The sequence below is a fragment of the Phlebotomus argentipes genome, unplaced genomic scaffold, assembly GCF_947086385.1.
Source record: "Phlebotomus argentipes unplaced genomic scaffold, Phlebotomus argentipes genome assembly scaffold_18, whole genome shotgun sequence".
NCBI classification, from domain to species: domain Eukaryota; kingdom Metazoa; phylum Arthropoda; class Insecta; order Diptera; family Psychodidae; genus Phlebotomus; species Phlebotomus argentipes.
Genome location: NW_026776177.1, coordinates 13,435,374 through 13,449,263, shown reverse-complemented (window position 1 = coordinate 13,449,263; position 13,890 = coordinate 13,435,374). Strand labels below are relative to the sequence as shown.

General features: G+C 41.0%; 2 protein-coding genes and 1 long non-coding RNA gene across 4 annotated transcripts; 1 reads left to right on the top strand and 2 right to left on the bottom strand.

The window, feature by feature from the left end:
• Positions 1-4: 4 nt before the first annotated feature.
• Positions 5-10,476, bottom strand: LOC132259414 (E3 ubiquitin-protein ligase AMFR-like). Of its 2 annotated transcripts, none has more exons than XM_059757042.1 (9): positions 10,101-10,476; positions 7,837-8,366; positions 5,163-5,255; positions 5,014-5,097; positions 4,800-4,943; positions 4,139-4,291; positions 1,834-2,270; positions 1,620-1,777; positions 5-1,447 (listed from the first exon to the last, which is right to left on the bottom strand). In XM_059757042.1, exons 2-9 carry the CDS (start codon positions 8,242-8,244, stop codon positions 801-803), a joined length of 2,124 nt encoding a protein of 707 aa, XP_059613025.1. In that variant the 5' UTR covers positions 8,245-8,366; positions 10,101-10,476; the 3' UTR covers positions 5-800. The 2 variants fall into 2 exon arrangements, with proteins under 2 accessions (XP_059613025.1, XP_059613026.1); XM_059757043.1 differs by having other exon boundaries at positions 4,863-4,943.
• Positions 10,477-10,700: 224 nt separating this feature from the next.
• On the top strand, positions 10,701-13,884 carry LOC132260173 (N-alpha-acetyltransferase 35, NatC auxiliary subunit homolog). Its single transcript, XM_059758136.1, has 5 exons — positions 10,701-10,809; positions 10,870-11,212; positions 11,278-11,501; positions 12,124-13,258; positions 13,366-13,884. Exons 1-5 carry the CDS (start codon positions 10,793-10,795, stop codon positions 13,882-13,884), a joined length of 2,238 nt encoding a protein of 745 aa, XP_059614119.1. The 5' UTR covers positions 10,701-10,792.
• LOC132260175 (uncharacterized) lies at positions 11,588-11,995 on the bottom strand. The gene is made up of 2 exons (XR_009468347.1): positions 11,767-11,995; positions 11,588-11,711 (listed from the first exon to the last, which is right to left on the bottom strand). It is a non-coding gene; the product is annotated as an uncharacterized LOC132260175 (long non-coding RNA).
• Positions 13,885-13,890: the final 6 nt, after the last annotated feature.

Below are 13,890 nucleotides of genomic sequence, written 5' to 3'. Positions count from 1 at the left end.
AGACTTTTAAATTATCATTTGATTTAATTACAACAATTATGCACAAGTAATCACAAATACAGTTAAAATTAATCCTAAATCAGCTCCTAAACTCATTTACACTTCCTTCTGACTCAAAATCTACTCTCCTCAATTTCACAATCTCACGCCAAAAGTATTAGAGGAAAGTATTCTCAGAGTTTTCGGACGGTATTTTGCCATTCATTCTCGAAGCGACTTTCAGGGCTTTAGTTTTTTTTACATCTATTTACAAAACTTTCTAGCTTGAATCGCGAGGACGACAGAAGAGACTGAAAACAGCAGTAAGTGTGAATTAAATTCAGTTGACTCGCTTATTTAACAGAAAGAAAACATCTCCTCATGAGCACTGAAGGGTATTTTTGCCGAGGAATTGGAACAAAAACGGACTGAAAAGACTCTGCTTTACAAACTTCTCATCTGCATATCACAGTTCATTCTAATCTTCATCAGTTCTGGCTTTGAAATGTGTACAAAAAGGAAGAATATCAGCAGTTTATGTTGCTCTATATAAGTTTCGAGGAAATTGTTAATAAACACCTGCTCTCTTCGATCAATCACGAAGCGAAGCTGTGACGTGAAATCCCATCTCCTAAAATCCTCCATTCTCTGGACAAAAAAGCCCCCAGTGCTCTTCTTCATTGCGTTCTTCGAGCACACGCACACACAATCATCGCTCTCTCAGGATGCAGTCTTGGTTATTTCAATATAATCCCTACAGCTAATTTCTGTAATAATCTTGCAGTGTAATAATTTAATGCGCCATGCACAGCGCCAGAGACTCACTCCTGCAGATTGCTCTTAGTGCGATGACGCAGGTTCAGCTCCGATCGATTCCTGTCCAGGTACTTCTTCCTCGCCAGCGCCACCAACATTTCCTTCCGCCTCTGCAGGATTCTCTCCCTCTCCTCGCTGCTCTTGGAGAACCTATCGCCCAGCGGCACGTCCTCCACACTATCGTCGCGCAGCAAATCACTCTGGTTCCCGAAGATGTTGCTTTTCCTCTCCACTTCGTAGCCACCCGGTTCTGAAGAGCTGGAACTCGTGGAGGCGCGCGAAAACACCGGATTGACATAGTAGTCGCTCGCCGAATTGGCGGCAAATGCTCCAGAATTGTCTGGAGAAGCGTCTGACGAGGACGCTCGACTGCCAGGCTCGCCAAAGTCATCACCCTCGAGTTCCTGGAAGCGCGCCGGCACTTGCAATCGCCCCTCCAGTATATTGTCAATCGTGATTTCAATGGAGCGCGTCACTGTGAGATCGCCAATGATCACCGTAAGTGGATATCGAGGGAACATCTGCTGCACTTGCAGTGCCATGTTGCGAATCTGACTGGTGTGAGTGTGAGTCGGTGGCTCATTCCTCAGCATGTTGTTGATATTGGTCACCTCCACCGAAAAGTTGGGCAGCCACGAAACATATCGCGAACCTGGAAAACACCAAAAATATCAACTTAAACACAAAGTTCAAAGACCCAAAAAAATAATAATTGTGGAATATTTTTGCTTAATTAACCTCGTCTGACTTTATCACTATTCAATTTGCTTCCTTTATCGTAAAAACCCCAACGAAAAATTATACGTAAGCTTATTAAAATTTACCATTGAAGTGGAAGAAGTGATTGTTGGCACGTCCCGCCGTTTCTGGCTCATCAATTCTGTCCATGTTGGGATGCAATGTCACATTATTCTGGACACTAAGCGCTAAACGACATGTTGGACAACTTGTATCCTGTTCCAACCACGATTGTAGGCAGGAACTGTAAAAAATATATCATTAGCCTCCTTGAAAACAGAAAAAAAGGCTTTTACTTACTTGTGAAACAAGTGAGAGCAGGGCAGCTTTCTCGCTGACTCCATCTTCTCCCAGCAAATGGCACAATTATCCGAATTCTCAGACAAATCCTTGGCCGTCGCCAGTGGATAACTCTTCTCCATGTGATTCAGCACCCACAAGTAATTCCTGTGCTTCTTGATCTTGCGCTGGATCTCATGAATGAGATAACGGAGCTGCATGACAATTACCAAGCTGGCCATCGAGAGGAAGATGTTGCTCCAGAACAGCATGTGCAGGTGATGAAGCAAATCCACCAGCAGAGCGGCCACTTCGAAGCCCAGCTCGATGTAATACGCTACAGGTCCACGTTTGTCCCATGACACGGCCTCTCCGCCCAGACCGCCGTTCCTCATGTCATACAGAAACAGGCCGTAACGCACCAACACGTGCAATGTGCGAATAGACAACAGAACGCACTGGGGAAGAAAAAAGCTCTTTAGTCATTTGATAATGAATTTTCCGTGGTTTTTCTAAGTAAAATACCACTTTAAATGCGGTAATTCTCTGAAGACACAGTGATAATCAACGGTGTAGTTTCCAATGAAACTTTTTGTTTGTGAAACGTAACAAGAATCCGTCAGACAACTAAAAAATTATATAGATAGATTTGATATTTTTCGAAAAGCTCTCCTCATTGTCCTTCCAACTTATTTCGCTACTGGCAAAAGTGCGTGATTTTCCAAATTATATCTCAAGTTTCCCCTTCAAAAATAGTCCCGATAATTTCTCAGATAAATATTTGTTACTTTTCAGTGAACATATTTTTCTATTTCGCAACATTTCTATGTCCACAAAAGAACTCAAAGAAAAACACACGAGAATATGAAGTGGTTTTTTTGCCTCAAAATATTTTATTTGATTTTCTGTGTGTGGGTCTTTTTATGCGAATCTCCCTCACTTTTCTATAGAATTGAAGAAGGAAGAGCCTCAGAATCCACTCGAGAGTGTCAATTTTGAAGATATTCTCTCAATTGTGCTCTTCTTGCAATCATAATAATTATTAGAATTCTCACAATCGTGCGCTCTTTGCGGTGTGTCTGTAATTTGTATGAGTTGCTCGTGAGTGGATAATCTTGACTCGTTTTTCGAGATTTTACACACAATTTCAAGGCGACAAAATCTATGCGCTCTCACTCTCGATGCTCACTCATTGAATTTACAGGCATAATAGAGGCGTAATAATGGCAACTCGTGATGGAGGTGTTAAGAAAAAGGACAATAAGTGAAAGTTATTTCCATGGCCTCGTGAAACTTTCACTATAATCCAACAGAGTCAGATTTGTAGCAGAGACGCCATGAATTTGCCAAGATATCAGTTCTCAAATTCACTCCATTATCACCTTCTTAGAAAATTACCAGCGAACATTACCCTCAGTTGAGCTTCAACTGCCCTAGAAATGTTAACTCCTTGCGTGATAATGAAAAATTCATGGCAAAGTTCATGAGCCTTTTCTCGAGCTTCGCGGGCACGCGAATTTGACTCATACTCAGAATGTTTTCATCAAGCCATTCTCATTAGGAATTCCACCAATGTGGCAACAATAGCGTAAACACCCAAAGATCATTAATCAATTGATTTGTTTAGGAGGCGAAAATTGGATAAAAATCCATCATCATCTTCAATTACTCGGCAAATTATGGCAATTTGAATATGAATCTGTCTATAACACGGATTTTACAACTTTTGTGTCACAATTTTTCTTATTGCTGGCAACATTTATTACGTGTGCGACTCACAAACATTTCAATATTGAGAAAAATTCTATTATTATTATTTCCTTCGTCGCCGTGTTTAACGCGTTTTTTCTCCCTCTCCCTCTTCACATTTTCATGATTAATTAGGTAGAAATTTATCACGCAACACATGAATTAACTTGGCTCAAACTTGAGATAAAACGCTCTCAATTGTGTGTGGCTTTTGCATTGTGATTTTTGTGGTCAGGAAGGTCAAAATCTTTTTTTACATTCAGTTTCTCAACTCCTTTTAAAGCACTCTTTGCAGAACATTTCAAAGTATTAATTGGCCATTTCCAGTTCATGTGTTTTTCCTTCTTTCTGGGGCAAGACCTTCATTTGTGGTTTGATGATGCGAAGAATTAGCAGTGAAAAAATGGGAAGATTTTATAGTTTAGTCTCAAGGAGAGAAAGCTCTGAATGAGCTCTGTCTCATTGATAAGCCACAACACAGCGTGATGAGTCACTGAGAATGGGATCAAGAAAGTGCCAAAAACTCCTCTGCAATATTTGGCACACAGCAAAACATTATGTTTTTGCCAAGACTCACCTCGGACGCCATGAAGGCGAATGTGTTGATGCCATGGAAGAGTCCCACGCCGATGCTGATGATAAACATGAGGCCTGACAGGGTGAGAATGGCTGAGAGTAGGGCCACGAGGCGGAAGTGTGACCAACCCGGTGTTGTGGGTGAGAAAGAGAGCTGCAGAGATTGAAAAAATGTTATTTCTCTCAAATTCGATATCCGAACCTTCGTTACATACGTTATGTGATACATAAAATATAAATTGGCCTAAATCTTTTTTTGGACCTCTAAAATATAAAGAATATCAAACACAGCATACAATTTTCTGGTAAGGAATTTATCATTTCAAAACTCAATTCAAAGTCAAATCATACAAAACGTCAATGCAACGAAAGTTTATCGTTTTATCGGATAAAATATCATCTGATTTGTCTGATTTGTTAATTGTTTCACTTTTTATGCACATCCAATTGATCTTTATCTATCAAATACTTGTTATTGAATCATATTGCTATTGAAGCCCAGATTTACTGCCTTTAGTGTTTTTTTTTGCACACCAATTCAAATGGTAGCAAAAAGGTTTTTCAGAAATTATTGGTGGGAAGAAAAACAAGCACTGAACTTGAACTAATTTTATCAGCAATTTATCAGTAATATTTTGCCGCACTTTCGTAAAAATCCAAACCTGATTTATTGCTTGATTATCCATCGCGGAAATTAAAGTGGCAAGAGAGTAAGGAAAACTCACATATTCGAAGCGATCCTTGCACAGTTGCGACAAGAGGTGCAGAAAGCCAAGAATTGAGAACCAAGACACCCAGAGAACGACCTGAAAAAACAGAAAGATTTGTCATACACACTCGATTGCTTTCTCTTTTTGCGGAAACACTGTGACTAACCTCATTCAGGAATTGTACATTCACCACGCCGAAGACAAAGATGAATTTATAGAAGACGAAATTCCAGAACTTGTCTTTCAGGTGCTGCGCCAAGACAAAGAGAGGAAGTGAGAAAGGGATTCACAGCAAGACCTCAAATAGTAACTCACCTGTTGCTCCGATATTCGCAATTCACCAAAAACCACCTTTTGGATAGATTTGCCAAGCAGAATCAAGCAGCAATAGGCCATATTTATCAGTGTCTGCAAGAAAGGAAAGAGTGTCAATTGAAAAATTGTCTTCTGGGCCACAAGCATGAAGTGATATTAGAGTCAACTCTTGATTGAGGTTGATTGATTAACAATACCCATAATAAACATATAGGCAAACAGCTGACTCGCGCTGTGTGTATTGATGGTTCTGAGGTGCGCCATCAAGGCTACGGAATCACAGCCGCTTGAGTTTCAGGCTTTTTGCCACTGTATGTTGACTTTATGACTCAATCAACTAAGCCGGACTTGCAAAATTATAGGGAGAATTACAAGTGATTTTAATCGAATTAATAAAATAAGATTCTTTCTTAAGCATATTGCATAAGATGATGGGATGTTCTACAGTGTGATATTTCCCACCATACTTTAGGGGAAAGAAAATTTACTACTCATCTAACATATCATACAATATTTGACCATATCAAAGATCATTTCTAAATGAATTCTAAATTATTGCCTTGAGACCAAAACAGCCCCGTCTTCCCTTCACTACGAACTCGTCAACGAAGCGCTTCAAAGACAGTCAATAAACCTGAACATTCAATGGATTTATTGCGGAAATTGCAATTGCAAATGAGCTTCAAAACTTCTTATATTTACTAAATTGTTTTCTATTAGATTTCCATAATTTTTTTTTTCACCATATGCGAATGTGTGAATTCCAAATTGACACGACTGAATGCCTTGTTGGGTGATTGAAACGAACAATTTTCCAAATATTGACTTCACATGAGGAGGGACAAATGATGGATATCATGCATCTCTTATTTGCCTTTCAGACCTTCTACTTTTCATGTGCCACAAACAACAATGTTTGTTTACACGGGTTGATTTTATGAAGGCAAAAATCACACACAACTCGCGTGAATTTCTTTGCATTCTCAGCTTTTTTCTTCTCTCCCGCTTGTTCACGAATGCTCAACAATTTTGTACTTTGCCGCACAGCTGCGAAATTAAACAATATCAATTGACGCAATTTTCTATTAATTTCCTCCGCGGCGCCTGGCTTTTTTGTATCTCTCTCTCTCTCCCTCTCTCTTTGCGATATGAAGAAACTTCTTGTGCAAATTACTTCAAGGTCTGTCGATTTGAGAATTGAATTTCAGTGTGAAGGCAAGATCATACATTGCGCGAATCACAGAGATGATGATAATGATGATGGTGGAAAAATCTGTCCAGCGCTATTGATATTATGGCATTCTGTTCAGCTTCCTTTCTGGCTCGACTCGAGGCAGATATTCAAAATTGGCAAGTGAGACACTTTGCAAGACTCTCATAACACACACGACACAGTATAAATAGCAAGAAAGTGAGAAAATGTGTGTGACTTTGGCATTGAACAAAAAGAGACACGAGTTTAATTGCAGTTGAGCAAAAAATTCACGTATTTTTAACTCATTGCGTTGTTTGGTCGATCATCTGGTGAGAATGAGGAATTGATTGGTTAGAAAAATGAGTGTTTTTGGCCCACATTTTGTTTACTGTTTACCTACAGGGCGAATTATCAACATTTCACATATAATTTTTGCAATTAATTGGACCGACCCAAAATTCCCACCCACGCGCGAGCTTTACACGGTTACACTAGAAAGTGGATATTTCTCGAAGTCAAATGATAAGTTGTGAGTAAGAAGACCATCGGTTTTTGGTCCACAAAATCAGAATCTCACATTTCAGAAATGAAATTTCTTGTGACAATTTCTTTTGGCATAGCTAAGCCATAAGCATATGATATAATTAACATTTTTATCGGTTAAAATTTCATGTAATATGGAGGCTTTGAAAAATTGAAATTCGCAAATGTCCTACTGGAGAATTCCAAAGCTCAAACGAGACTTAAGGGCCTTCAAATTGTAGTCCAATTTGTGGTTTTGCACATTATTTAACGCTCGTTTTTGCTCAAAATCCAATCATAACAGACATACACAGATTAGCTAATCTTTTGTAGATCATCAACTTTTTGGCTCTGAAAGCCCATCGAAGGTCATCTTGTACCTTTTCTGGCTGGCCTCCCGCGCAAATGCCTCCATTTCTCTCTCTCTCTTTTGGCAAAGTGAATGAAAAGACGAGAAATGTGGCTTTCATATCCATATAGAAAATTGTGCGCTCATTCACAATCGGCTCTTTGACCTCGAACACCGCGAGCTATTGATCAGTGTGACGTGGCCAGAGATTTGTCGCTCACCTGCACAAAGAATATCAGCTAGGAGAGCGCAAGGAGCAATTTCAGGTCACGGACAGTTGCATTTGATGCAACTCCAAATACTGAACTTTCACTCTCGATGCGCTTTTCAACTTTCAATACGAATCGTTAATCAATTCTCAGTGCCTCGCGAATGCACTTCATATGAGTGATAGTGAGTGCAAAACTCCTATAACAGCACCAATAAAGCGTGAAAGGATGCCAAAAAAGTGACTTTAATTGTCAGACAATCTCTTGTCCACTCAATTCTACTAATTAATATCATTATGAAGTACAACTTCCTCGATCTTTTCCAAGAAAATAACGTGCCTTTAGGAAGTGATAAGTCAACCCCAGTAAAGTGATTGTTGTTTGTACTTTTTAACTCACCCAAATGCACGTCGGCTCCTGCGACATGAAGGTCACCACATCCCTCAAGTGAGCTCCCAGAGTTCTTGTGTCATTCACGATCCTCTCTTCGAGCTCAATGTCAGGCAGATCCTTCTGCGTCGCCTTCTCCTCAAACAGACCATCAGGCGGCTCTTCTGGCATCTTCACGGCGCTCTCCAGGACGCCCTCAATATCAATTTGCTCCCCTCGGTCGACATCTGCGACGCCCTCTGGAATCTTCGGCAGCGTCCCGACCGGAATAGACGTATTGTTCGTGTGCAGCTTCCAGTCCGGATCCCTAGTCACCTTCACTGAGTAGTACAAGCAAACACTGACCCACAGAATGCTGAGAATCGTGTAAAATCTCAGACTGGGCAATGGAATTCTATCCACAACGAGTGTCGGCATCTTTCACTGTCCAAAAGTCGCTCTTTCCCTTCTCACTTTGATATTTCCAAATTAAATTGTTCAATCAACACTTCTCACATCTTACAACAGATCATCCACTTTTATGATCCTCTCTGCCAATCCTGAAAAGAAACAAGAAAATGTATAAAGTGAGAATTTGTCATTTCGTCACTCTATACGCTGAAGCATCTTTTTCTTAAGGTCAATAGCAAAATACGGTAATTCCAACGTCTCTTTTTCCTCCACATCTTTTCCAACAACTCGTTTTCTTGCCTGCAATTCGTTTCTTCCATGTTAAAAGTGAAGTGGATTGAGGTTGCAAAAAATCATTCGATCAATAAGATTTACAGAAAAAAGATAACAAGTAATGCGGAAACTCTTTAGAATATCGCGAAATTACGCTCTTGACCTAAGAAATACGTTTTGAATTCACTCAATAGATAACAACTCATCAATTGCAGCCGAGATTGCTTAATTCAAGAGTTTGTGTCTACAACTATGTGTGTGTGTTGCTAATTTTGTGCGCTTAATCTGCTTATTCAGAAAACAACGTAATTAATATGTTATAATACACAGAGTTCATCAAGAATTGATAATACTGAAAAATCATTGGAATCATTTGATAAATGTTAACAGAAACAAGAAGAATTATCTCTATGAAGAAATTATAGCGAAGTCTAAGAAAATTATCTAGAATATTTACAATATTGAAACAAGAACACACAGAGAAGAACTATCTTATCAGTTGAAAAGTATTTGGCAGAGAAATATGGCCAGATCTAAGCTATGAAGACAGTTCCAAAAGAAGAGTTGAAGTTTTACCAAATAAACCCAATTGGAATGAGGTTCAAACGAATTTCCAACTTTCCATAAATCCAACAAGAATCTCATAAGCTGTAAATTCACCAATTCATGACCCTATCTGACTTGCCCTCATTAAAATACTTATTGAAACACGCCTTTTGTGTCTCTTGTCAAATTCTAATGAATTGTCAGCTGATAAAGTGTTCTTGACCGACTTTTCGCGTTCCAATGATTCCATCAATTGCGATTCCGCAAAAAGGAATTTAGACACCAATATGATTATCATTTACATAAACCCCACCAAAATCCCCAAAAGCGCTCTTATCACTTGCAAAGATCCGTGATAAGACTGATGGCGTGACGCCGCGGAAAAGTCACCATGAGGACGTGAAATTTGCCGCACCGTGAATTTTCTGCGACGCTAGATTGTCTTTTCCAGGCCAATTAAATGCGCTGCTGGAGAGGAAAAAAGAAGAGAAGAGAAGGGAAATTCGCGAGGCACTCAAAACGGTACAACGGACTCAATTTAACCTGAAGAAAGTGCGGATGAAAGAATGCGAATTCCACTTTTTGGAAAATAATCTCTATATTCTTGGAAATTCAAGTCTCTCTTGGCCAATACGAATTCAGGATTCCCTGTTGTTCGCCTCCTATTGGCTCCTCACTTTGTAATCCTTAATTTTTCATTCCTTCAGCTTGTCAACTTCACACGCAATCAATTGATTTTCCGGCTAATTTTTAGGGCTTCCCCAATCATCTGACTGGCCATAATTCCTCTTGAAACTCCCTGAATAAATTATGATGCATTTTAAAGTGATCTCTGTTCACCCCGTTAAAGCGTCTGTTTATTCTTAGTCGGAAAATTGATCAATAAATCAAACACACACGCTCGTGGAGCTTTCCCGAAATAAACACTCTCACTCTCGCTGACTCCTGGCTAGAGATCTGGACAGTGTCCGGAAGTGCAGAATAGCGAAAACAGCAAAGAGATTCAGGAAATTCAACAACAATTGCCCAATTAACCCATATATTCTTTCACTATACTTTCTCACCTTCTCCTCCGATTTGTCGTTTATCTTTTCCTTCACTGCTTTGTAGATTTATTCCTAAACTTTTGGAAAATCCTTACGGTATCTCAGAAAATATGTCTTTTCCGGGGGGAAGAATTCAATGCACTGTCACAGGGATTTATCTTCCACTTTCACGTGACTTTTTCACTTTATGCTTCACCACTATTCCACTCTTTTTCACTCTAAAAGCACTCTCGGGGCACTTTATTTCCTGTCACGGCACTTTTCAGGAGCGATTTCGAGACGCGGCCGCTTTATTTTAATCGCAAATGATTGTGATGAAATATCCACTCGGCTCACTTTTGACACAGCCACCAACTGCGTGAAGTCGGCCGCGAGAGCGCTGTTGTCGCGATATATCGGTGGACGGAAGAGGAATTACACCATGTCGAATTTTGTTTAGACAATGCTTAATTTAAGGAATATTTCACTCTTTGTATTTTGAAATAACAAATCCAATGAGAATCTACGAATATCCCGTTTCTTTCACACTCACCACGCAGCAATTATTCGCGAAGATATATTAGGATATTTTGGCGCAAATCGTCACTTCGACAGTGCTGCCGTCGGAACTATTCAGTACTAGAAAGACAAGTGAAAAATTTTTATGTGCTGTGTTTTTCTCCACGGAAAAGACTAATTTCCGCGAAAGTGCCCATCAAATCACACGAAAAATGAGTGAAAACCAAAGGTGAGATATTACAGCAAAAGTCTAAATAGAAATCAATTGGAAATCTCTGATGAATCATAGGCAAACTGAAGAGGAATCTGGATGTGAGGTTAGGCAGGCTTCTGAGGAGGAATCCCAGTTCAGGACTGAAGACGAAGTTTCCAATCCCATGAGTCTTGAACAAATGGAGAGTCAGGGTGATGCAGGAAGTGAAATGGAGAAGAGCACACCCACCTATGAGTGGAAAGACATTACCAAAGACTTCTTCGTGGCGATTAAGGATCTATCATTGGGCGAACTGATGCATCATGAGCTATTTGGGCTGTTCGAGGCAATGTCTGCTATTGAGATGATGGACCCCAAAATGGATGCTGGGATGTGCTGCAAGAAAGAGAAGCCGCTGCGCTTCCACACGGCTGTCAGTGTAAGTTAAAGTTTTCCGGAGGATAACAAAGTTCAGGCTCTTACTGTTTTTGGGATTTTTCACAGAGCGGGCAGTTGAAACTGGACAATCTGGAGTACCGAGAATTAATTGGGGTCTTCGACTCTATCTATTCGTGTCTGGTATCCTGGCTAGAGGGCCACTCCTTGGCGCAAACTCTCTTCACATGCCTGTATATGCACTTTCCGCATGCCATTGAGGAAAAGAGTCTGAAAGCTTTTTGCTGTGCAATCTACAAACTCACAGATTACATCAGGAAATTCATAACACAGTGAGTAACTTCTAAATGATCTCGAGGTATTCCTAAAAATGCAAACTAAACTCGTTTAACTGGTTTAAACAAGAAAAACACATGCAAAGTGGGAAATTTACATTTATTTCATGCATTTTGCATATAAAATGATTTCGAGGAGTAATTCACAATCCTGGCTTCTGTGGATGAATTTGTTCCTGCAAGTTCTTTTCGAATTGATCGGCGGATCTTCAAAATAGGCAATTAGTTAATTCAGTTTCTCTACAACTTTTAATGAACTTACTTCACTTCCTCGTCGGGAAGAAAGATTCTTGTTATCAGCATTTCCAATTCTGTGCACTCTGGAATGCATCCTTTGGGGTTGTAGTCGGGAAGGCAACACTCATTGTCAGAGTTAGATTGCGGGCGTGGAAGTGCAGAAATCAAACCAAAGGCCAGAATTAGAGACAAAAAACAGAGGATTAGCTTCATTTTTACACAAATTCGATCAACAAACTGATCTTGCAACTCTCGAGAGTTAATCTTTTTATACCATTTACTATGAAACGACTTTGTAAATAAGTGTAGAAATTTGCATAAGTGACTTTATTAGAATAATATGTATAAATGTTGAATGACGCGCATTTGTATGACGTTTCAGCGCTTCTGTCTTCGAAGAAGAGGACTTTCAGCCAAGCACTTTTGCCTATACTCTCTATCCTGATGTCTCAGACATCAAAGCGTGTTCAATGTTGAAAGAGGCTGAGGATGAGTTGAGCAGAAAAGGCAAGGCTTCGCCTGAGAATGCAGAAATTATCCAATTTGTCGTCTGTCGGCTGAAGTTTGCGCGCGTACTTCTACAGACTTTCGTCAATCTCTGGCGAATGAAGAGTTCTCCACTCACAGAGACGGAGATGAATGATGTGGTAAGACAGCTGAACAATCTCTCGGACATCATCCTGGTCATGAGGAGGAGTATTGAGCGAGGAACACAGCCTGAAATGGGCGCAGATGCGCCAAATCCCATGGGATTCTCTCCTATGGTGAATCAGAGACTGCTTCCGCCGACTTTTCCGCGTTATACAAAGATAAAGGATAGAAATGAGAGTGTCACGTTCCTGGAAGAGCTTATCCAGCGCCTGAAATTGGCCTGCAAAGTGACAGCTTGCACGCATTTCTACACAGCGCTGAACTTCTTCATGGATTTCAGTAAGAAGTCTGGGCAGTGTTTGCTGTCCAGGAGTCTGCTGAGATTTATCTATCTGAACCTCTTCAGTGTGGACTTCAACAGTTTCATTGAGTATTTGAAGGAGTCGGCGAAGGTGTTCATTGCCCCGCCTGTGCTCATGTCGCGGAATGCTCTGTCCAGCAATGCGCAGGCGAGGGAGTGTGTGGAGTCCTTCTTCAACTACACGCCCAACATGCACACCATGTACGTCTTCCTGCAGATTTGCGGCTACAATCGTGCCAGGCAGCGTGACAAGCTCGCAAGACTGCTGGAGGAGTTCGCGAAGCTGCAGCAGGAGGCGCAGCGTCTCGACACGTATCTCTACATGCAGGACTCCAAGTCTGAGACGACGTCGCAATACTTAGCCTGCTTCGGCACGTGGATTCTCTATCAGTGCCTGCGCGCCATGGAACTCTACCTGTTGTCCGGCCTTGAGCTGGAACTGTACAGTGTACACGAGTATCTGTACATCTTCTGGTATCTCTACGAGTTCCTGTTTGGCTGGATTGTTTCGTCGCTGACACGAGCGGAGTCATTCTTGCTGGATCAGGACTGCGTTGTTGATCAGGTGAATTTCATATTCTCACTTCAATTCAACTTAACTTTTCGTTAGAACATTCAATTTATTGAGAGGAAGTACTTCAAATGATTATTAAATTCCTTTTCATTCCTCAGTCGAAAGCATCGAGTGGCGCCAAATCGCGAAAGGCCAAATCGAAGAAGAAGAAAGCAAAACCCTACGTGCGCGAAATTCTCTACAATCAGGCTTTGCAGAATGTGTGCGGTGGATTTTACAAGGGTTTGACGGGCTTCGTGAAGGATGGGCGCATTCAACAGCCGGCGGCGATGTTTGATAACGAGAAGATTCGTTTCGATCACCGTTTCGCGCCATTCGCGTGCCTCAAGACGCCGCCGATGGTGCCGTACTTCGAGTTCCGCCTCATGCGCTCGCACCTATTGAAACTCTCCTCGGCCGAGTTGTACTTGGCCGCGGCCAAGCACTTTCACCAGGGCCGCACAATCCTTGAGTCCATCCCGAATCCCGACCAAGAAATGCTGGAGATCTTGCGCGTGACGAAGGTGAATTTTGTAGTGATGAATCTTCTCGCCAAGGGTCACAAGAAGGACTCAAAAGTACAACCGGAGTTTGACTTCTCGTACCATCGCTACTTCCCAGTCATCAAGCAGCAATAAAAGAGG

Bases quoted from the DNA above. Each gene is read 5' to 3' on its own strand.
- LOC132259414 (XM_059757042.1), bottom strand. From the start codon at position 8,244: ATGCCGACACTCGTTGTGGATAGAATTCCATTGCCCAGTCTGAGATTT. The intron at 5,098-5,162 runs GTGAGTTACTAT...GTCTTGGCGCAG, and splicing joins TGCGAATATCGGAGCAACAG to CACCTGAAAGACAAGTTCTG. The intron at 4,944-5,013 runs GTTAGTCACAGT...CTGTTTTTTCAG, and splicing joins ATGTACAATTCCTGAATGAG to GTCGTTCTCTGGGTGTCTTG.
- LOC132260173 (XM_059758136.1), top strand. The intron at 11,213-11,277 runs GTAAGTTAAAGT...GATTTTTCACAG, and splicing joins GCTTCCACACGGCTGTCAGT to AGCGGGCAGTTGAAACTGGA. The intron at 13,259-13,365 runs GTGAATTTCATA...TTCATTCCTCAG, and splicing joins AGGACTGCGTTGTTGATCAG to TCGAAAGCATCGAGTGGCGC.